This window comes from Rhamphochromis longiceps, linkage group LG3 (assembly GCF_057381845.1).
Source record: "Rhamphochromis longiceps isolate RC_006_pf linkage group LG3, R_longiceps_female_GT1.1, whole genome shotgun sequence".
Classification (NCBI taxonomy): Eukaryota; Metazoa; Chordata; class Actinopteri; order Cichliformes; family Cichlidae; genus Rhamphochromis; species Rhamphochromis longiceps.
The window spans coordinates 19,373,880-19,398,777 of NC_140559.1; the positions used below are offsets into that span (position 1 = coordinate 19,373,880).

At 38.4% G+C, this 24,898-nt stretch overlaps 2 protein-coding genes across 3 annotated transcripts; both read right to left on the reverse strand.

Moving 5' to 3' along the window:
- Positions 1-902: 902 nt before the first annotated feature.
- On the reverse strand, positions 903-24,898 carry LOC146673299 (uncharacterized). Of its 2 annotated transcripts, none has more exons than XM_085401905.1 (3): positions 24,709-24,898; positions 6,941-7,043; positions 903-4,032 (listed from the first exon to the last, which is right to left on the reverse strand). In XM_085401905.1, the coding sequence occupies exons 2-3, from the start codon at positions 6,956-6,958 to the stop codon at positions 3,226-3,228; spliced, it is 825 nt and encodes a 274-aa protein (XP_085258031.1). In that variant the 5' UTR covers positions 6,959-7,043; positions 24,709-24,898; the 3' UTR covers positions 903-3,225. The 2 variants fall into 2 exon arrangements, with proteins under 2 accessions (XP_085258031.1, XP_085258032.1); XM_085401906.1 differs by having other exon boundaries at positions 6,941-7,074.
- Positions 10,298-11,817, reverse strand: LOC146673300 (uncharacterized). The gene is made up of 4 exons (XM_085401944.1): positions 11,709-11,817; positions 11,459-11,605; positions 10,777-10,878; positions 10,298-10,603 (listed from the first exon to the last, which is right to left on the reverse strand). Exons 1-4 carry the CDS (start codon positions 11,808-11,810, stop codon positions 10,298-10,300), a joined length of 657 nt encoding a protein of 218 aa, XP_085258070.1. The 5' UTR covers positions 11,811-11,817.

Below are 24,898 nucleotides of genomic sequence, written 5' to 3' on the forward strand. Positions count from 1 at the left end.
AACAACGTGGACTTCAAGGATACAGTAAATACACTAAAGTGAAAGGAGGAGCCAAAAATAGATGTTTAATAGGGTTTGAATGAACTAAAATTAGTCACCTGTGATCTTTAAAATGGTTCTGATGTGTGCTGCTGTTTTTAACTTTTAACAGTTCTTTGCTGCCACTGTGAATATTGTGTTCTTTCCCTAATCAAATAAAGGTTACACAGCATCAGTGCTCCATCTTCTGGAAAAAAAAAGGTCTTACATGGAAATACAGCCCACATCAAGAGTTTAAATATGAATGAAGAATTGAAATTTAACTGAGGTGAAACATGCAATGAATACGTAAAAAATAAGTTAATGTTGGAAAAGCTAAAAAAGTTCAAATAAAAGAAATGATTTACATATCCATATTTGATTTTTGATAGAATACCAGTTTGGTTAAAAAAAAAGAAAGAAAAGACATTCCTATAACTTTAATAGTACAACTACTAAACACTACTGTGTCCTAAGGGAACAAAGGTTAAAATGTAACAGGGATAACATTTTAGAGAATTAAAATCCCTCAAAGGAAAAATAATAAACTTGATATGCATATCTATACATGCAGCTTCCTAAATGTAACATTCAGGATTATTCACTGCAGGGGCCCGTTCTTCGTACCTCGCTAAGTAAGTTAGCTGGATTTGATTGTTGACGATTTCGCGTGATCTTGGATCGTTCGGTTCCCCGAAGCTCATCCGGGACTTGCTGTCATAGCAACAGAGCCGTAAGCGTAAACCTGCTCGGGAGCAGGTTTACTTTATGTAAACAGGATTAGATCGCGGCCACGCAGGTATGTCCGCTTCATTTATACGAAAGCAACAGCGATATTCCACCACTGTTTCACCATAAATAAATAACATCAATGTAACTAAAGATAATGCAGCACTCGATCCTTTTATTGATGTCACACAGATACATACAGGTCATTTCCTAAAAAAGGGAAATGTACTATTAACATTCTATTACATGTATGTGATTATTTCAGATGTAATTCATATTTCAGAGTAGTAATTGTAAATCACTTCATGTAATCAAGATGAGAGACCACGGCTATAAAAGCGAAGGTGGATTTGGGAAGTCTGTCGCAGCCATGTCCTGTCCGTATACGCGAGCCACCCATTGCAGAAGGTGCAAGATTGATAAGGAGAGTCCTCAGAATTCAGCGTATATTGCGGGACAGACAGGATCCTTTAGCTCAGCGCGACAGTGTGCTCATAGAGAGATATCGATTTTCCCGTGAGGGTATTATTTACTTAACCAACTTGTTGACGAGGGGGTGCAGGACCACCACCTGTCTTTTTTTGCTCTGCCCTTTTCTTGGTTGCTGTTATAAACAAACAGATTATTCCAGGGTCTCTTTCCAAGAGACTAAAAGCAATATAAGTGATAAATATTACCATTCCGTAGGATATTCTTATATTTCACTTTTACTTGTTCCCATGTTCTAGTGGGTCCTGTTGTGGCTCTAATGTGAAAGAGGATATAATATAACATAATATAATATAATGTAATCTAATATTGGATAATATAGTGTAATATAATAAATCTACCCTACCGCCTACTGGTGTTGGCCAGAGGGGCCGATGGCGCAATATGGCAGCCTGGCTTCTGTCAGTCTGCCCCAGGGCAGCTGTGGCTACAACTGATTAAACTCTGAAACTCCTGAAATCCCTCACTCAAGAGTTCTTGCTCTGCTGCCGAAAAATACCGTGCGTGCTCCTTTGACATTTTCGCCGACCAATCAGAGGGTTGCCGATCAATGTTTCTACTATCGATGCGTAGCCCCTTTTACGACACCCAGTGATCTCACATCATTTCATCCAGCTGTACTAATCGTCAACAGCAGGTGTGTTCGGAGAACCGGATTAGCGAGCTCACGGTTAGAGCGATGATTTGGTCTTGGATGTGTCATTTGATCTTGGATGTAGTAAGCGACGTACGAAGAACGGACCCCAGGTCCAGAAATCAGAGCTACCTCATCAGATCCAAGTGTGACATCAGCTGACACTCTTTACAGGAGATTCCATCTGAACTCTGTGGAGCCTGATCTCAAGGTTTTTAAGTCTGAGCCTGAAACCAGAAGAGGATCTTTCTCTCTCTTCAGATTCATTGTGATCCAGTGATTTCAGTCCTGCATGATCAGGCTGATGTTTGCACAGAGCAGATAATGAAGTGAATGTTTTTGCACATTGGTAACAGTGAAACAGTTTATTTACAGCGTGGGATCGTTTGTGTTCAGAGTATGAACTGAGATTCCTGAAGCTCTTGTCACACTGGTCACAGCTGAAGTTCACTTCCATGTGTGTACGTTCATGTTTGTTACGATGACCTGATTGTGAGAAGCTTTTTATTCTACTGTATATAGTATATTATTTTATTCTATTCTGTACAGCTGTGTACTGTATTTATTCTTTTTGCATTCTAATTTTTGCGTCATAACTTTTGCACTGTCCACTTCCTGCTGTGACAAAACAAATTTCCCACATGTGGGACTAATAAAGGTTATCTAATCTTATCTTTTGTCACAGTGTCTGCACTTGTATGGTGTCTCTCCTGTGTGGATTCCCTTATGCTTTTTCATTGAGCTCACGTCCAGTGGTGAAGGATGACCCACACTAGTCACAGATGTGCTTTTTGACCCCACTGTGGAAGAGTTCATGTATTTTTAATGTACTTGGTGTGTGGAAGCCTCTCCCACATTCTTTGCAGTAGTTCATCTGTCTCCAGTGTGGCTGCATTGATGTGGATTTAGGTCCAGTTGATGATTGGAAGCTTTTCCACAAAGCTTACAAAGAAACTCTTTCCCACCACCACAGTGACGACAGGGCTGAGAACTGGATCCATCTGTGTTGCTCTGCTTTATTTATTTTTATCCTGAATGTCGCCTGAAATAAAGAGCATCTCTGCCAACGTCCAATTACATTTTACTGTTTACATTATAACACTCAGCTTACTGAGAGAAAATGAGTCTTCATTTTCCCAAACAGTTCATTCAGTATAACTCCGTAAGTTTACTGATCAGACTTGTTCCAAACAATCAGGTTAAAAATACAGGATAAAAAGGTAAATACATCCTCACAGTAACTGCACTTGTAGAGTTACTTTCTGGTGTGGATCTGTTGGTGTTTATTCAGCTGATGTGGAGATTTAAAAGTCTTCTCACACAGGTCACATTTATAAGGTCTCTCCTCAGTGTGGCTAAACGTGTTGTTGTAACTGTGCATCTGTTGGAAACAGTTTCCCACACTGATCACAGCAGTAAACATCATTTCCAGTGTGAATCCGTAGGTGACTATTTCGGTACTGTTTGTCACTGAAACCTTTTCCACAAAAGTTGCAGCTGTACGCCTTAATTCCAGAGTGGGTAACTAGATGCTTCTGTAAGTTTCGACTTTGAGCAAAAGCTTTACCACACAACTCACAGTAGTGTGCTTTAACTACAATGTGGATGAGTTGGTGTCTTTTTATATCTCGACCTTGGGTAAAATCCTTCCCGCAGTCATCACAGCCGTAAGGTTTAACTCCACTGTGGATGAGTTGGTGTGTTTTTAAGTTTCCAGCCTGGGTAAAAGACTTTCCACACATGTCGCAGCTGTAAGGTTTAAATCCACTGTGGATGAGTTGGTGTGTTTTTAAGTTTCCAGCCTGGGTAAAAGACTTTCCACACATGTCGCAGCTGTAAGGTTTAAATCCACTGTGGATGAGTTGGTGTGTTTTTAAGTTTCCAGCCTGGGTAAAAGACTTTCCACACAAGTCGCAGCTGTAAGGTTTAAATCCACTGTGGATGCGTTGGTGTGTTTTTAAGCTTTCAGCGTGGGTAAAAGACTTTCCACACAAGTCACAGCTGTAAGGTTTAAATCCACTGTGGATGAGTTGGTGTCTTTTCAAGTCTCCACCCCGGCTAAAATCCTTCCCACACTCATCACAGCTGTAGGTTTTCTTTCCTTTTCTTCTGTGAGGTTTGTCAGCCTCCTGAGAGCGCTGACTTCTCGCTCCATGTTGGTCCTGCAGTGACAGAGATACAAACAGAGGCAGTGAGTGAAATGCAGTCGTGGAACAAACTGAAACTCCCTCCGTTAGTGGAATCAAACATGTCAACAAACACATTGTAGGTGTGTTTCCACCACCTTCTGGTCATAGTATCACATTTCAATGATGTGCTACAATGACAGTTGTAATGAAAAATACATATTGAAGAAATATTGATAAGTGGAGAAAATATTTTACTCATAAAAAATTGAGATCAATTTTTGATATTGTTGTTTCAATGTGTGCCGATAAAAATTATGTTTGTATCTTCTTGTAACATCTGAGTTTTTTGTTTGTGAATGTAGATTCTGTGTATATATTAGGGCTAGGGCTGAACGATTATGGAAAATAATCTAATTGCGATTTTTTGCCCCAATATTGCGATTGCGATGCGATATGCGATTATTTTTTAAGGTCTTTGTCTTCTGTATTATTAAACAAAGACAAGCAATACATCATATAGTATGGCCAATACTATATTACATTAATTTTAAACTGTTCTTTCCTGGAAGACAGACCTCTGTTATGATGACATGAGGTGATGCATGAATTGATGACTGACATTTTTATTTAACTTCTTCAATCACAACAGTATATTTGAACATACACAATAGTTTATTTTTAGCTTACAAACATCTGAGCATAAAGTGCTGACAAGGAACCCTGGTGTAAACATTAAAATGAAAGTCAGTACAATGTGCAGATTGCAGAAATATACATAAAAAAAATCAGTGGCTTTACCACACTCAGTTTTTCGACATCTGTGAACTACTAGACAGTCATTCAATTAAAAAATAATATTAAATAAATAAAACTAATAAATAAAAAATACACACATCTTACTGATCTCTGCAGTCAGTAACATTACACATAAAGTGCAAACATAATAGCAATTGTATAAACACACACACAAACACGCCTTTAAAGTTTAAAGGCGTGAAATTGGACGGTCTAGCCTTCTGATTAGCTAATCAGAAGGCTAGTTCTGATTAGCGTCACCGCTGTCTCGGTGGAGTTTAATAAACTCGGCCGTCTGCTTCTTGCTATCTAAAATATAACCAGACACTGGTGTAAATTCTCGACTGTCTCATACTTCTGTTTAATAAGTTTTCTGTTTGACGTTTAGTCAGCTGTGTGAAAACCAAGGAGGAACCCACCCGGGGGATTAATAAAGTTTTATTTTATCTAATCTAATAACTTTAATCTCAGCCAAACCGATTTACTCACGAACAAACAAAACACTGAAAAAAGCCCAACAATAACATTTTTAGGTTGTCTAAGTGACTTATATATTACGTTTAACCCGAGCAGCGAAACTCCGCGGTGATCTGAAAATGATGTGCCGGGAGTTGTGCCGTTCTCGGCCGCATCAGTAACCCTCGAGCTCCCGGCTAGCTGTCGAGCTGGTGGGTAGCAGACGCCTCTGAAAACGTCGAAGCACTTTTGCAAATATGGGATATCTTGATAAACCGAGCAGATATTTGATGTTTACACAACTACTTTCTCGCCTGAAAATATGTTAAAAGTTTATTTTGTGACCCAGAAAGATTAGTATGAGTAATTTTAAAACTTAGTAGCGGCCGCCATTGCTGGAAACTGGAGTTTGGCTGGGCCGCGCTATGAATTCTGGGATATGGTAGTAATTTGGACAGCCTTATAATCGCAGTATAATCGCAGCCTTTGCGGTTAGAAAATTGCACTTGATCATGTCGCGATATTATCGCAAATGCGATATATCGTTCAGCCCTAATTAGGGCTGCCACAAACGATTATTTTGATAGTCGACTAGTCACCGATTATTTTTGCGATTAGTCGACTAATCAGATCATCATCCATTGGACGCAAAACTACAGCTTATTGCACCAGCAGCATCTGCTCTTATATAACTATCATTAGCTTACAGCTTTAAGTGTTTAAGGTCTGTGCTAACTAAAAATAAAGACAAGATGATAGTTTATTAAATTTTAATGAAATTTGCGGATTGTTTCGGTGAAGTTTAATAAACTCCTTGCTATCTAAAATATAACAGGACACTGGAGTATATTCTGGAGCATCTCACACTTCTGATAATCAGTTGTCTGCTTGACGTTTATTCAGCTGTGTAAAAACTATAACTTTAATCTCAGACAAACTGATTTACTCAAGAACAAATAAAATACTAAAAAAAAAAAAGCCAAACAATAACATTTTAAGTTATCTAAGTGACTCATATATCATGTTTAACCTGAGTAGCGAAAGACGGCGGTGGGTTTGAAAACGATTTGCGGGGAGTCCGGTGTTCTCACGGCGCTAGTGAGCCTAGCCCCCGGCTCGCTAACGAGCTAGTGGGTAACAGATGTCTCCGAAAACGTCGGAGCGCTTTTGAAAATATGTAGTCTTGATAAACTGAGCCGATATTTGAGGTTTCCACAGCTACATTCTCGCCTGAAAATATGTTAAACGTTTATTTTGTGACCCAGAAAGAATAATAAGAGTAACATTAAAATTAACTAGCTGCCGCCATTGTTGGAAACTGCGCTGGGCCGCGCTATGAATTCTGGGACACAGCTGCTTCTTCTTCTTCTTCGGGGTTTAACGGTAGCTGACATCCTTGTACATGCAATGCTGCCATCTTCTGTTTCAGTCCGTTATTACACTCTTAAATCCTGCCACTTATTCCTGCGTCTTTTGTGATCTTACAAAGCTTCAAACGACGTGTCGACTATTAAATCAGTCGTCGACGATTTTGATAGTCGACGTAATCGTGACTAGTCGACAAATCGTGGCAGCCCTAGTATATATGGAGGAGCCCGGGATGGAAAAGATAAAGCTGCTGTTAACATGTTTTTAAAAACCAACAAGCTGTGCAGTTTCAATAACAGTGTAACTGTGATATTTTTCTCACCTTCTGTGTTGAAGTCATTTTTTCCTCTGTAGTGGCTGAGCTGAATCCAAATGGCTGAAATTGTTCCTCTGTTGCTCCACCAGACTCTTCTCCTGTTACTCAGCTGGGACACAAAAAGTATATGTATTTTATCCCTGATAAAAAAAAAAAAGCAGAGCAAATAAACATGACTAAACTCCTCAGTGACAACAATACCTATGAAACTTCAATGTGGAAACTGAGAAGCAGCTACAACAAGAAAGTCATCAGTTGTCACAAGAACCTGAAAGGGAAAAAGCCACTGACCCCCCTGCATATCACTGCCTTTACCCAGTGGATGCTACACCCTGTATATATGGACTTCTATAGATCCACAAGTCCGGCTCACACTCAATGGTAGCAGTCCCACCTGAAGCACCTCATTAGATTCCACCTACTCCACCCAGACAACCCACATGGAAAGGATATATATAAATCTTATAAAGTTTGTATCCATCTTGTGTGAAACTTGTATGAAAAGCATACAAGAGTGAAAACAGATATAAGACCCCTTGAAAATTATATAAATGAAACTTCTATTTTTTGGATACTTACTAAAACAATGTATGAAAGTAATGAGAAAGTGGCCGCTTTCATGAGTAAATCATATAATTTTTTACTATTTCTTTTCCATATGGGAAGGTAAAGGGTGGTTGTATGTAGGGATGGGTATCGTTAAGGTTTTATCCGATACTAGGGCTGCATGATTAATCATTAGAAAATCGCGATCTTGATTCATACTTTTGTGCGATCTCATTTCCAAATGACAACGATTAAAAAAAAAAGAAAAACAAAGACGACGACTGTACTGCATTTTGATCCAGGACGTAATCTGCATGAAAACAAGCGCTCACTCTTCCTGCTCAACAAATGACAAGGGCGGAGCCTTATACCACGTGATACAGAAGCTGTGCCGTGTGATGCTAAAATTAGTAGTGAAAAAAACATCGGAGAGCACGTCAGGGATGACGAGAAAGTGACAGGAGAAAATCCATCCCGGTCAACCACCCAAACATCAATAACGGGAACCTTATACAGCGCTTCCCTATACCCGTCGAACTCCCGCAGGCACAAAGAAATTACAGAGGCCATTACTTATCACCTGACCAAAGATATGGCTCCCATCAACACTGTGCAAAATGAGAGATTTAGGGAAACGATCAACACCCTAGACAAACGCTACACAGTGCTGTCCCGCAACTATTTTTCTATTGTTGCACTACCTGCTCTATACACGCAGTGTCGAGCAACGGTGGAGACGGAATTTCAAGCAGTACAACATTTTGCAGCAACAACAAATGTGAGACATTTGTTGTTTTTATGTTTATTTATTGTTTTTATGTTCAGTCTCAACTGTTACGAAGTTGATGTGCAGTTAATAAGTGCAATAAATATTTATATTGGAAAAGAAAATCATGAGAGAATCGTGATCTCAATTCTAAGGAAAAAAAATCGTGATTCTCATTTTATGCAAAATCGTGCAGCCCTATCCGATACCAGTACCAAACTGGTACTTTTGAAACTGTACCAGTGCTTAAACGGTACTCAAACTGGTGCTTAAAGAATGGAGAACACAAAATTGGTCCAAAAACCTCTCATGTTCAGCTGTTTTTTTTGTAAAAAGATAACAATGTTAGCCTTTTCTGCAGCCATAGGGCATATATGGTATCACTCTTGGATGGAAGCAGTGCTTAAACAATGGAAAAAACACAAACTTTGTCCAAAACCCTCTCATGTTTAGCCGTTTTCCATTTTTTCTTTGGTCATTTTAGCCTTTTTGGCCAGGGTGAAGGGAGTATCTGCCATCAGACAAGAAGAAAGCCATGTAACTATGACGGTGTTTGCTAGTTCACCTTACATGCATTAATGTAATAACGTGGTTAGCCTACTCAACGTAAATTACACACGAACAACATTAATCTACATATATTGTTACAAATATATGTAAGAACTGAGCCAAATTTAGTAATGCCAACAAAATGAAATAACAATATTTGTATCTTATATATGATACATTCTTCCACACTGTAAAAACTGTGACTAGAGGTTACTTAAAAAAGTTATGGCAACAAAGTGACACTTGAAATAATTAAGTAGATTTTAATTTCAAAAGATTTATGTAAAATGTAGAGAAAATGTTAATTAAATTCAAATAGAAAACAAAAGTAGATATTAATAGAATTAAACTGTAAATATGTGTTGGATTTAGGGTCAAAATCTCAAACTGAAGGTTGAAATTGCCCAACTTTACCAAAAAAAATAATTGATATGAAATAAGTCTCTGAGAAAAATTACTTTGAATTTACTAACTATCTGGCAAATGTTTAGTAAAAACTTCCTAAAATATCCATTACAAAGAAATGAAATCTTCTTGTTTTTTCAGTAAAACTCAAATTGGATTCAATAATTTTCCAAATAAACCTTAAAAATAATGACTGAATAATAAGAGAAAATGAAATGAATTTAACTTATTTTCTGAGTAAAATGAATCAATTTCACAAAGAAAACATCAACACAGTAATTTGTTTTATTGTGGAAAATAAAACACAGTAATTTATAATATAACATTTTTCTGCTCGTATACACTGAATTCTCATCAACAATCTCCTGATCTCCTAAATACATTCCTCTGCTGTAAATTTGTTTTAGTGTCATAAACAGTTTATCACACAGCTTTGTGTACAGAGCAACAGCAACATAAACTGCATGAATGTAAACCAGTTTTGTAAAAAAGAAATTAATCTTTAGATTAGACTGTAATATCAACATGAACCTGAAATTTGAATATCCTTTACCGTTTCCTTTATCTCTGTTACTTATTTATGATTGACTAACAAAAACTTTAGTTAGTCAATCTTTTGTTAAATTGAATCACTCAATATAACTGTAGAACAAAGGTTTTTTAACTCATGTACATGGAATATCAATAATGTAAATCAACCTTTTATCCCAATTTGGATGTTTAACCTGAGAAAATCTAAGACACATGTAAGAGGAAGTAACATTTCTACAGCTACAGGACTGCACTTCTGTTAAATTTTAAAGTTGTTTTAAACTAATGTTTTATAGTAACATACACTATAAACAAAGAAAAGCTTCACTAGTGATTCCTCCAATTTGTTGCCTTTCAAACAGAATATTCCTAAGAAACTTGTAGGTAATAAAAAACAAACATTAAAATGAAGAGCACAAATACAGCCTGACACATTGCAGGTCATTTGGGTAAGACATGAATAAGTTGAAATTATTTTGAAAACTGAAAAGATAGCTGCATCTAACAAAGACAAACCAAAGGTTTTCAGTGAGCTTATTTCCCTTTCATTCTTTCAGAGTCCTCACTTAAGCCAATAACTTGTTCTTGAGGCTGTTCACTTTTGGTGAGAGCTTAGCACAATCCAGTTCAAGGAAAGTTTTCTGGAATACTTCCAAGGTGTATTTTAGCTCTTTGGGATAGGCAAGATCGACTGCATATGTCAATCCAACCAGCATTGCGCATGCTCTTGGAAAATTGCCCAGAGCAGGCATAACTCTCACACCCTCCAGCACAATGCCAATGTCATCCTCCTCAGATCCAACAGCCTTGATTTTGTAGATTTTCATCCTCTGTTCAGAAAGATCTTGTGACACACCATCCTCATCAGCATCCTGAAACAACAAACACATGAGTTTTCTGACTGTAGTTGCACACATGAAATATTTCCTGGACACATCCTGTAGCTGAATGACAAATAGAACATGATAATGCCTCAAATTATTTGAAACTTGACAAACACATATGAATAACAAAAACAGAATAATGTTTCTACTTCAACACTTACACTGTACTCTTTGATCAGTTGATCAATGGACTCCCCAAGGTACACCATCAAGCACCGAATAACCAGATTTCTGGTTATGTCATTGCTAGGATTGCTTGGTGACTGAAAATGAGCAAGAATTCCAAAAATTACCATCAGATAAGTGACCATTTATTAAGACAAAACTGTGAGAATTGGCAGTATTAAAAAAAACCTGTTAAATATCAAATTATCATCACATGGAACATTATGTGCGATAATTAGCTGATGTTAATGCACATGCCTGGGTGCTGACAGTCAACACAAAGGTATTGTCAACATGCTTGTAAGCTTCAATCTTTAAATGTGTCGTTTTAGTAAATTACATTAATTTATTCTTTTAGTTTTTTATCTAATTTAGTTTATGTTCGTCAGAAAGGGTTTTTCCTTCTTGGGACAAAACAAAAACCCAGCAATACCTGTACTTGTGTTTTTTTGTTTGTTTTTTGTTTGTTTGTTTTTACTAAGAATAGACATGTATTTAAAATACAATTAAAACATGAAACCCATAATTGTGTTGTTAATTATATCAGTGACGTCCTGGCGTCCTCTTGCACTGACAAAAACATGCAAACAAATTAGTGGAGCTGTGCACCATGCAAATGAAATTTGACAAAAAAATTCTTTAAATAAAATTCCAAGCTGAAATGTCTGTGGAAAATACCTTGGCTATGATAGCCTGCAACTTCAATCCCATGGCTCCCCCCTTGGAATGGAAAAGGGCCAACAGTTTGGGAGTGTACTCATCCAGCATGGACATGAATTTGGGTTCAAGGTGTACCAGGGTGATCCTGTAGAACTCATCCTGCAGCTGAACGACAAAAAAAAACATGATGCGGCCTCAAATTATTTGAAGTTTGAAAGATTACATTAAAAAAAACCAAAAGCCCACCCAAAATGAATTTGGAACTCACATGAGATGCCTCAAACAAAGCTGGCCATCTGGCTTTGATGTCTTCAATGCTGGGGGACAGGTTGACAATTTCATGTCGTCTATGTGCAAATGTTTTAGCCATTTTTTCTTTTATCACTTTGTTGTTGTCTCTTTTCTTGACTTCAGTAAGCAACTGAATTCTCTCTTCTTCTTGACTGTCCTCATCTTCACCTGCTGGATATGGCGGAAGGTAATTTACCTCTGCTTTCCGAGGCTTTTTCACTTTATTTGCAGACTTCTGGTCACCTGGACTCTTGTGTTTCATGGCATTGCATGTCAACTCAGGAACACCAAACCCTCTAAGTTTTGTACGATAATTGGCCATCTTGTATTTGATGCTTTGTTGCCAACCATAATAACCTGAGAAAGAGCCAGGTTCCTTGAGACAAGGGTATTTTGTCACAAGTGCCTCAGCAACATAACTAACCTGTGCACTTGAAGGATAGGCCGTAAATGTAAATATAGTTTCAGCCAACTTCTCAAGAATATCAGTCTTTACTTTGGAGGTGGGCAGAAGATTTCCATTCTTTTTATACTCCTCAGTGGCTCTTTCCAGGTACATCTCAGTTTCATATGCAAACTGTGGAATGGGAAACTGTTTCGGCCAGGGCTCACAACGTTCTGTGGTCTTCTGCCTTTTGAGAATAATGGTGTCCTGAGAAGAAGTAGTTGCAGCAGAGTCTGCATTGGATACAACTGACTCAGCATATGAGGAGTCATAGTCAGACAGTTGGCCAGAGGGGCCGCCAAAACTGTCATCAACCGGAGTCAAGCTTAGCATGACTGGGGTGATGACAACAACCTTCACAGTGTCTTTGTCTTTTATCTGGTCAGCTCTGTGAAGAGTGAAGTAGTCCTGGAATTCTGGGTCAAAATACTGAAGACTGAAGTCATTTGAAATCCCAAAAGTATCCTTCACAACACTCTGCAGCTCCTCCAATGTTGGTGGGATCCCTGATGGAAGAACCAACTTCTCGATTTGGTCATCAATAATTACACGAAGCTTTGCCTCCATCTTGTTCAACCTAGAATAAAATGTAAATGGGCAGAGTTAAATTTCCCTTCAATTAAATAAAATTAGTTATTACTTTTCATTTATACAATAGTTGAGATATAAAACTATAAAACAAAAAGCACACTTCAACACACCAAATGTTGCAAATAACAAATACTTGGGAGATGTACATGTTATCAAGTTTTTGTTGTTGTCGTTTTGTTTTTTGTTGTTTGTTTGTTTGTTTGTTGAAAAAGATTTGCATATCTTACACTGCCATCCCATTTGCCAGGTCCTAAAGTGATGGAAAAATATATATCTAAGAATCTAAATAGTTTTTCATGACAAATGTAAGAGCATGGATATCTATACACATTTGATGTTGAGATTATAGAGAAGAAGAAAAAAATCCTACAAATAATAAGCAATTATTTTCTACTTATTGTTTTTACAAAAACAAATAAGTTAGATTAAGTGGGGTCAACTTGGTAATTTTATGCCGCTTCAATTTCAAAACCATTAGTTTAATTTAATATAACATGTTATCACAACTTACTTTATAATGCACAGTCTACATGCTGATCAGGTGAATTTAAGTTGAGGGATCTTCCATTACCTGAAAGGAAAGCAACATTATCATTAATAGCAGTCTCCAAAATAAAAAATTTACACAAACACACGCAGTCATTCCAATAGATTAACACATTTCAAAACATATAAGGACGTTTACTGTTATTTTCTAATAATGATTCTACAAATTTTCTGGTGAGATATTTACTCTTAACAGTAAATATAAACTCACTGACACTGACTTAACGCCTCTAAACGAACACAAACCTTTAGAGCACTTTTGCAAATATGCGATGTCTTGATAAACCGAGCAGGTATTTGAAGTTTACACAGCACCTCGCATGAAAATATTTTAAAAGTTTGTCCAAATTCATGGGCTGCATCCTCCTGAGGACCCGGCCTTCGCGGTCTACGTGGGCCGGGTCCCCAGAAGGTCGGGTAGGCTGGAAGTAAACGGCTGGGGAAATCTGACGGTCTAGCCTTCTGATTAGCGTCACCGCTGTCTCGGTGGAGTTTAATAAACTCAGCCGTCTGCTCCTTGCTATCTAAAATATAACAGGACACTGGAGTAAATTCTCGACCGTCTCACACTTTTGTTTAATCAGTTTTCTGTTTCACGTTTATTCAGCTGTGTGAAAATCCCGGAGGATTAATAAAGTTTTGTTTTATCTAATCTAATCTAATAACTTTAATCTCAGCCAAACCGATTTACTCACGAACAAATAAAACACCGAAAAAACCAAACAATAACATTTTTAGGTTGTCTAAGTGACTTATACATTACGTTTAAACTGAGTAGCGAAACCCCGCGGTGATCTGAAAATGATGTGCCGGGAATTGTGCCGTTCTCAGCGGCTTCAGTGACCCTCGAGCTCCCGGCTTGCTATCGAGCTGGTGGGTAGCAGATGCTCCGAAAACGTCGAAGCACTTTTGCAAACATGCGATATCTTGATGAACCGAGCAGATATTTGATGTTTACACAGCTACTTTCTCGCCTGAAAATATGTTAAAAGTTTATTTTGTGACCCAGAAAGATTAGTAAGAGTAATTTTAAAACTTAGTAGCGGCCGCCATTATTGGAAACTGGAGTTCGAAAAACTGACTGTGGCTGACAAAATCACTCACAACTGAGCGCAAAACATTTTCATGAACTTTTAAACGTGGATGAAAGACGTTAAAACTCATCGGAATATGTCGTTGATGTTTTTTAATACGGTAAAACATGTGGTTAGTTAAAGCTGTTCAGTAACACAGTCGTGAAGGCTTGGAAAGTGACCTTGTGCTAGCAGTCCACTAACTGCCATTTGTGTAAAAATACGATACTATCATTACAGTGATGATTATTAATAAAATTTCGACGTATCATACTGTTTAAAACCTTTACTCAAAACCGATATACGTTATTGTTTAAACCGTGTCTTATATTTGAACAAATTAAGAAGTCTTACCTCTGACAAAATGGAGATGTCCACTCATGAAGCGCGTGTGTCCTGCACGTGGCACAAAGGATTATGGGCGGAAGTGTTCAATGATTAAAATGAAAATGCTTTCATCAGTTAAATCTATTAGATTTCTTAAATTTTTTTAGTACTCAAACATTTTTTTTAAAATCTACTCAACAAACCATTGCTGAATTTACCCCAAACAAAACTGTGTAAATTTAAATAACTGAACATCTCAAAATTGTTGAATTTTGCTTAGATTTGATTAAAACTACTCATACACGTTTTTACTGAGTAATAATTACTATTACTCTCCTATTAGATTCTAATTAACCCCAATCACAGTTTTTACAGTGCACAGGAGCTGCTGATCCAGTTCTACACTGCGGTCATTGAGTCTGTCCTGTGCTCCTCCATCACAGTCTGGTATGGAGCAGCCACTAAACAGGACAGGAGCAGACTGCAGCGGACTGTACGGGCAGCAGAAAGGATCATCGGCACCCCCCTGCCCTCCATCCAGGATCTGTACCTCTCAAGAACCAGGAAACGGGCAGGGAAAATCATCACAGACCCCTCACACCCTGGACACAGACTTTTTGATCTGCTGCCCTCTGGCAGACGGTACAGAAGCCTGCAGACCAGGACCACCCGACACAGGAACAGTTTCTTTCCCCTCGCCATCTCCCTTCTTAACAGTTGACCTGTCACACTGCTCCCACTGCCAGACTGCAGCTGCACCTTATGTACATTTTGTAGTATTCATTCCACCTCATTCATTTCTGTATTTTATGTATATAAGTTTAGGTTTGTTATGTATAGTTGGTTTACACAGCTTTGTGTATGTATGTGTATATATAGACACGTGTGTGTGTGTGTGTGTGTGTGTGTGTGTGTGTGTGTGTGTGTGTGTGTGTGTGTGATTTACATTGCTGTGCTTGAGAGCCACCATCTACTGGAACCAAATTCCCTGTATGTGTCTGCACATATACTTGGCCAATAAACACTATTCCGATTCAGATACATCTATATATACACTGTCAAAGATACTTGTCTTTGAGTGAAGATTTAAGGTGATAGGACATAAATAAATGCAACTTGAATCTTTACTGAAGCTCAGTATTTGACACAGAGTTCAAGTTCAATGCTGTAATAACTAATAATGATTAATATAATAATAACTGTAATATTGGCAGTATAATATTTACATCACCAACATGAGATTACTTTAGTCTCATGAACAACATTAGCTAATTGTTATTTACTAGCTAATCTTAAAATGACTGTTGATGTCATTAGACCACACCCCGTCTCATTACAGAGATGCACATCACCTAATATGCTTAATTGGTAGTAGGCTTTCGAGCCTGTACAGCTTGGAGTAAGACAACATGCATGAAGAGCATGATGTGGACAAAATACTCATTTGCCTAATAATTCTGCACTCCCTGTATAGCTTTAGAAAAATTTGCATAAGAAGCACTTGCAGCAACAAAAACATAATATTCCAGAAACACGCTTTGCCGATGTTCATAACACTTCTTACGTTGGCATATACATCAGTGCAAATTATTGCATGTCCGCCATTACCTACACGAAACCGGAAGTGACGTCATTTTTGTGGGCCTTATAAGCCTATGTTGATGTTCATAAAAGTCATGTGCATATTACTATTGTACAACACTTTGGTCAACCAGGTGTGTTTTTAAAGTGCTATATAAATAAATGATGATGATGATGATGATGATGATGATGATTGACTTCATGCTTTTCCGTATTGTTTCTGGGATCCTTAGAACTGAAATTACACCATTGGAAATATTATAATGCATCAAAATAAACTATTTATTTTCATTTTTCCTGTAGTATATAAAAGGACTGTTACAGATGAACTTGGATACTGGGTTTTGTTGGGTAATATGACCAAGATACAGTCAGAGGTTGGCCATAAGATGGACTTCTCCTCTTCAGCTGCCCAAAAAAGGCTCTTGATCAAAACATAAGCAGACCATCCGTATGGAAAGGTAAAACTAGCCGTCAACAAAAAAAGAAAAATCCTACCTGCTACTGTGGAAGAGTTGTCACCGCCATTGGGCTTTGGAGCGTGATGTCACGGGGGTGGGCGTGGAAAGGATTTTGGCCTGATGGGCCATTTTCCGGGTCCAAACAAAGCGCAAGCGAAAAAGGAGCGAAGGCACACACAACAGCCATGGTTCGTATTTGCTGTGTTGCCGACTGTGGAATAAGCTTAAAAGGGTTTGTCTTTTTTATTCTTTCCCAACCTGGAAGCATCATGAGGGAGCTTATATGGCGGACCTTACAAAACGAAGGCGTCTAGCCTGGATATTAGGGCTGGGCCATATTATACCGTTCACAGTAATACCGGTATAATGTTAGGCAACGGTAGGAAAATGAAATATCGCGATAGAATATGAGTAAAACGCGCATGCGCAGTGCCTTTGTTTTCATACGCACATGGCCGATTGTTGAGTGAAACAGATGAACCAGAATTGGTTTGTAAAAATGGTGCAACTTCAGTGATGTGGAACTGGTTTTGTGTTTGTCCGTCAGATACACGACAAAGAACATTTTTTTTGCAGAACATGCAAACGGCCGTCGTTATTGTCGTATTTGTCGGACTAAGATGCTCTTAAATCTGGGAGTAATCTGGGTCCTAAACTCCGTATTTTCAGGTCAAACGAACACTGCAGCATCACAGAGTTAAAAACTGTCTCAATTCTTTCATCTTTAATAATACGATCAGCATTGCTGCTTAACCAGGTGAAACTATGAAGTTTAACTTCCAGGCATCCATGAAAACAAAATTTATTACATTTAACGGTGTTAGAAGTTAGCAGGAAGCTAGCGGAAGTTAGCTCGCTAGTTTCGCTAGTTACCTAAACATGATATAGCATGTTCTGACTGAGAGATTTCTGAAAAAATCAAACGTACAGCTCTGCTATCACTTCCAACATAAATGAAGACAGGAAACTAAACAGCAGTGACGTTTGTAGGGTTACTGAAGTTGGACTAGCTGGTATATAATGATGTGCTACGTGATCGCTAGCGACACAGCTATGTTAGCATATCATAAACAGTGAAGCTGGAGGACGAACACTAAGGTTCCTGATAGTTAGAGACAAATGCAATCGCATGGCAGGATGCTGTAAACGGACCGAACTTCAGTCAGGAGAACAACTGAGATAATCCATCCACAATACAAGGTTAGTCATTAACCCTTTAAGACCTACCATAGAACCAAGTCCGCCAGAGCTTATATTATATTTTTACATGCTGTGGAGTCATTTTTGGGAGCATTTCAAGTTGCTATACATCAATACAACCATTATAGCCCAGATTTTAATAATATGTATTCATTAAGTGCATAGTAATTACATAAATTGCAAAAAAGTGCAATAAACTACAAAAAAATTGAAAATCATTTTTGCTTTTTTAACATATATTTGTAGTTAGAGAAATTGAAGAGGCTTATCCCTCAAAACTGTAAATACAAAAAAGTTGCACAAAATAGTTTCCCACCACAGGAAATTTATTTTGAGTGTCTTCATAGTTTTATTTTTGAAATACACCAATTTTTATACACTGCAGGAAAAACGAAAATAAATATTATACTGCAAATTTGCAAAAAAGCAGCATATGCATCAAAATAAACTATTTCCAGCAGTGCAATATGAGTCCTAAGCATCCCAGAAACAACACAGAAAGTCATAAAGTCAAAGATAACTTTTAAAAAGACCAGTATATGCCCTGAGGCCCTGATGGTAAAAAAGACTACATTTCCGCGAAAATGACGTCACTTCCGGTTTCGGGCAGGTAATGGCGGAAATGCAAAAGTTCGCGCTGACGTCTATTCCAACGTAGGAAGTGTTATGAACAGCTGATCGGATCGGCAAAGCGTGTTTCTGGAATATTATGTTTTTGCTCCTGCAAGCGCTTTTTATGCAGTTTTTGCAAAGCTTTATGTGGAAGGAAACCGTGACCTAGGACAAGCTGATGGCATAAGATGTAAGTACAACTCCTCCGGTTTCATATGCAAAAAAAATTTTTGCGCTAGCTTACGTGGTTGCAGTGCTACCGGGATTTAAAAATAGTTACGCAAAACAGAGTGTGTCCGCTCCGATCAGCTCTAAAGGGTTAATATATTGCAACAACATGGGAATAGAGCAGCTGCCAGAGAATTCAACATTAATGAATCAATGGTACAGAAGGAAGCAAGAAGAATGAGTTTAAAAAAGTTTGATTTATCTGACTGCTTTGTTTCGCTTAATGTGCGTTATAATCCCGTGCACCTTATGGTCCGAAAAATGCGTACTGCACACTGCAGTTTAATGTTGCAAAGCACCTCTTTTTAACTTCAGTGGATATTATACATGGTTATGCTCAGGATATGTCAGCCCATTTCTAGTGGAAATGCCTTTTGTTTAAACTTTCAGCAAAGAATTTGCATTTGCACTGTTACATTTTTATAAAGCTTTAATGTACATAAAAACCAGCTTCTTGTTTAAGTGAAACTAAATGGAAGGTTGTCTTTTTGCGCTAGTAATGTTGTGGAGTTGTATTTTGTCTCGCATCAATTATATCGTCAGTTATATCGTTATCGCAAATTTTCAAATATATATCGTGATAAATATTTTTGGCCATATCGCCCTGCTCTACTGGATAGCAGCCATGAGACGGCTTGATATCCAGTTTGCTTCCATCTCCAGATATCTGTTGGTGTGCTCCAGACATTTTTACTCCGGCAAGTTCTGTACGTTCATATCACTCTTTATAGCTTAATAATATTATCGTTGGGGTTCTTGGAGGTTATAGAAATTGCAAACAAACATAGAATTGAGTGACTGTTGGAGACAGACATACGTGCTATGTAACGATTTGCTAACTCTTTCGCACAACTGTAGGGAAGCCTGCCTATGAAATGAATCAAACAAATCCAGACTGGTTACCAACGTTAAACATAGGGCACTCCGAAATCTGAACGTGAGGGTTAGGGTCAGGGTTAACAAGATACGTGAAGATATCGAGGTAGGACAGTGGCGGTAAGTACTCTGGGTCTTTACTCCACTGCCGTATTTCATAGTCCACACCAGAGACGGAAGCAGACATCTGAAACACCCGGGGCTTAGCCCTAAAGGGTAGTATGGATGTGGGATTCTTTTTTTTTCTTCTTTTTTTTGGGGGGGGGGGGTAGACATTACTGAAAGATTAATTGGAGCATAACTGAGCCACTGTGTGAGATTTTGTTCAAAAAAGACAGACTTCATATAGGAAAAAATATATATCACATATGCAGGACACCTTAAACTAGTATTTTAATTAAGCGGCAAGGCAGAACAAAGTTGGGGCTGCATCAAGACACGAGGACTAAACCCCAATTCAACCAGACCCAGAACTGATCCGGAATTAAAACAGGACTACAACAGTTCAAAATCAGGACTACTTAGGACTTAACCAAGACAGAACCAGAATCAGAACTAGATGATAGTAGCACTAAAAATCATCATAGACCCGCACTACACTTATTTTTTTAATTCTACCAAAAGTACACTATTTACATTCAGAAAAGTTTATGTAATTATTTAACCTTCATAAGCCTGCATAACTTAATAAATATATAACTTGAAAAGTAACAAACCTGAAAAGAAACACTAGGTACGAGATACACAAGTACCTATGATACAGATTTTGGTAAACAACCATTTGACTAACATGTGTTTCTCACCTGCTCTTGTTCCCTTACTGTTCTGTCCTCATTCTCCTCTCTCTCCCTCTCTCTCCCTCTTTGTGCTGACAATCATCAAATATACAGTTGAAACCAGATATTTACATACTCTTCAGATCAAAACAGATACACTTTTTTAATTGTAACATCAAATCAGACTACCGTAATTGTCGGGCTATAAGCCGCTACTTTTTGCACAAGCTTTGAACCCTGCGGCTTTTAGTCAGGTGCGGCTTTTCTATGGATTGTCCATGATTTTTATCATATCATAAGACAATTTTTTTTTGTTTGTTCCGCTGTTGTACGGCACTACGTTGCCTGGCGGAAGGGCATGTGATCAGACACACAGTATCGGGGTTCAAGAGTGGTATGTTGGTCACGTGTCCATCCGCCAGGCAACATAGTGCTGTACAAGTAGCACGAAAAACAAACTTCAAATTAACGCTACGTGTTCTGCGGGAGTCGTGGATGGTGTGCGGCAATAAACTTGCGAAAAGCAAGTTATGCTCAATTCCACCGGTGGAATCTGACAGCGTGGAAAAGTGTGAAAACATCCATGATCACCAACGGATGTCGAAGGGCTGGACTGCTGCATGATGGAGAGGAGGACACCGCCACGGCCCTTCTGAGGGTGTTCGACTCCGACACTGACAACGAGGATTTCTTTGGTTTTGTAAGTGACAACGAAGGAAAGAAGCTGAGAGTGGATGACGTAGCCATCCTGAGCCTGTTCGTATCCGACACTGGAGGAGAGGACTTTGGTGGTTTTAGTGCGCAGGAAGATGGTGGTGAATGACTGACTTTTCTTCTTGTTAAAGCCGTGTCACTGCACCTGAGCCTAAAAGGTAGTCTGAATCTATTTTTCTGGTGTGCTGTAGGTTATTGTTATGTACTACATTTGTTACTCATTTATGAAGCACAGTACATGTTTCCTACTTGTAATTACCGCTACTTGTACATATACCTAAAAAGTTATGCAAATATGTACCCATAACTTGTTTTTCAAAATATTAATAAAAGAGGTGTGTCTCCAAACAGCCATCTCTTTCCTGACAATTTGCTTTGTGCATATTCTCTTACATATGATAAGTCAACATTGAAACACCTGCGGCTTTTAGTCAGGTGCGGCTAATGTATGTACAAAACAGGATTTTCCCCTGATTTTAGCTTGTGCGGCTAATATTCAGGTGCGCTTTTATAGTCCGGGAAATACGGTAAATGTTTATTTTTTTAGATTGATAAATATAAAAAACACATTTGTTAACTTTAAGAGTAAATAGAGAAACTATCTGTATTTCTTAATTTTAAATGGCACCAAATTGTATTCAAAATTGAGCCACACTTATGGAGCTCCACAATCCTTTTCCTGGTGTTTTGGTTGACATCTCTTAATTTTCCATTTCAAAGAAACAGGCTCTGTGTTTTGTCTTATATGCATCCACAGCTGTTCCACCAATTTACTCACATGGACTCTACTAACCTATCAGAAGCTTCTTCAGCGCAGAATGGAATCGTCTGGAGTTTTTTTTATTAATTAACAATAAACTTAGTGTACATGTACTCCTAAATTTGATGAAAGTGATAAAAAAAATAGACAGCTCTGTCTCTCTTTATTCTGACATTTAACTAATTCAAAAGATATTTCAATATTTATTTATCTAAAACAAAATAAGTTTACTCTAAATTGATGTTGTACAGTAAAAAAAATGTTCTTGTGTTTTCCATAAATTGTATGTAAATATCTGGTTTCAACTGTGAATATACTGCTGTGTATTGAAAGTCCTCTTGTTTTGCATAGATATACTGAACAACATACAAAGCATAATATATAAAATAACATCTACCTGAGTTTTTTCTTTGAAAGAAGCTCCTTATGTCCATTCTTGTATATCAGTGCATTACTGAAACAGATTTATTTAGCCGTGGAGGGAAACGACTGAAAATATGAAATAAACACACATGTAAGCTAAGACTCTCTAAAGAAACAGCATTGTTGTTGTTCGGCTTTTCATTTCGCCATTTGTTGATTAACTTGAAGAGCAAGTAACGTAATACTGGTCAAGTGATCAGTTTGATATCAATCTTTCGTGATACACCGTCATATTTACATTTTTTGTACAGTATGAATGATTTACTCTGGTACCTGGTCAATCTTCAGTTCTCCTCTGTCTGCCTAGCTCAGTTTCTCCAACAGCGCACTTGCAGTAGTGATGTGTCGGTCGCGAACGAAATGGCTCTTAGAGCCGGCTCTTTGGAGTGAACGACGCGAGCCGGCTCCTTATTGGGAGCCGGTTTTTTTCTCTCTCTCTCTCACTTTTTTCAGCGTCACTCCGCACGCGAGCCTTGTGCTTTGCGCTGGAAAGAGGGGGGAGGGGCAGTAGTTACACTGGCAGTACCACAGGAACAGAGCCGGAGGGAAACAGCCAGGGACATCAACGTCACATTAGAAAGGTATAGTAATCATCCAAAACTATATTCAGTTGCGGATGATAAAGGATTCAGAAAGTTTATTCATGCAGGCCCAAATGGCAGAGAATATGCATGTTCTTTTTGTTTTCATATTTTAATTTATATTTAATTGTGTTGTGGTTTGCAGTGTTTTGTGTTCTTTCACTTTAAATTTGTTTAAAAGGAAAAAAGCTGAAAATTTACGTAGTTAAAAGTTGAAATGTAAATAGTTGGTTTTTGTATTAAATTATTTATTTATTACATTTTGTGTGGAGTGAATAAATAAAAGTATATTTACAGTGGCCCCTAGAGACAAAGCACGTAAAAACTCCAAAACACGTACAAAAGACAACAGAAGTGCTCCAGGATGCTCGGGCGCAGTGTTGAGCTTTTGTTACCTAGTGGCCACACAAGCCAGCAAGTACCAACGACCGGATTTGGTGTGTGGTAGTAACAGGTAAATGAACTTTTTTTTATTATTATTTGAATATATATGAGTGCTTGTGTATAAATACATAAACAATACACACATGCTTTCAATTGTGTAATTTAAGTGATCTAGGTAGCTGTTTTGAAAGTTCAGTTAACGCTAGAAATGTGTTTTGGAGTTTGTACATGTTTTGTCTCTAGGGGCCACCGCATATATTTATATATAAACATATATAAATAAAACCACTTCTTTTTTTACATTAGTAATTCCTTTTGTGCATAATTTTATATTATTGTTAATAATAAATTAATTAAAGCAACAAAACAACCTGAAGAGCCGGTTCGGAGCCGAAAGAGCTGACTCTTTTTAGTGAGCCGAGCTGAAAGAGCCGGAAATCCCATCACATCGTCACTGCGGGGCGATTGTGGCTCAAGAGTTGGGAGTTCGCCTTGTAATCGGAAGGTTGCCGGTTCGAGCCCCGGCTTGGACAGTCTCGGTCATTGTGTCCTTGGGCAAGACACTTTACCCGTTGCCTACTGGTGGTGGTCAGAGGGCCAGTGTCGGCAGCCTCGCCTCTGTCGGTGCAGCCCAGGGTGGCTGTGGCTACAATGTAGCTGCCATCACCAGTGTGTGAATGGGTGGATGACTGGATATGTAAAGCGCTTTGGGGTCCTTAGGGACTAGTAAAGCGCTATATAAATACAGGCCAACAATCATGTTTTTGCGGTCCCACTTGCAGATACTCAAAAATTCAAACAAAGCTCATAAAAAAATAAACAGATGAATAAAAACAGTTTCTCTAAATACAGGCCATTTACCATTCACTAACTCGCAGGCAGTAGCTGCCCCGTCCTGCTTAGTGCCTGAGCTCAGATCATACCAATATTAGGGGGGATTTACGCACAGTCGTAAACACATACAAATCCTGATTTACAAGTACAAAATATTTATGATCACATTTTGAGCCCATACTTGAGCTTTGCCAGAAAATAGCGCGTCAGGCCAAAATCCTTTCCACGCCCACCCTTGTGACATCACGCTCCAAAGCCTCCTTCTCAGCAAGCTTCCACTACTCTCACCCTGGAGTTGCGCTCCCCCAGGCTTGTACCTGTGGCTTCATGTCCTGGGGTGGGGGTTGGTTGTTCTCCTGCCCTGCACCCCATCCTTTTGTTCATATTCCAAGACTATTTTTCTTTATGTATTCTTTCCCCCCAGCAACCGCCATATTATGATGTTGCAAGCAATCACAAACTCTACAGTCTGTCTAACTCCAATGTCTACCAAGCAATCTATTATTCTCAACAGAGCTAAACTCAGCATAAACTGAACCCACATTAAAGTTAGCTCGATGCTTACCTTTAGACGAGCCCACAAACCGAGAGAAACTCCGTGATGAAGCTGGAACACTTTCCAAACACAGGAAACAGATCAGGGAGCTGAGACCCACGTTGTTCCAGTAAGTTTACTACTTTACTCCCGTTTCATGAAAAAGCAGCTCTCTCTGCTCGACTCCTCTCCTACACACACACTTTGCTCCTCCCCCTTT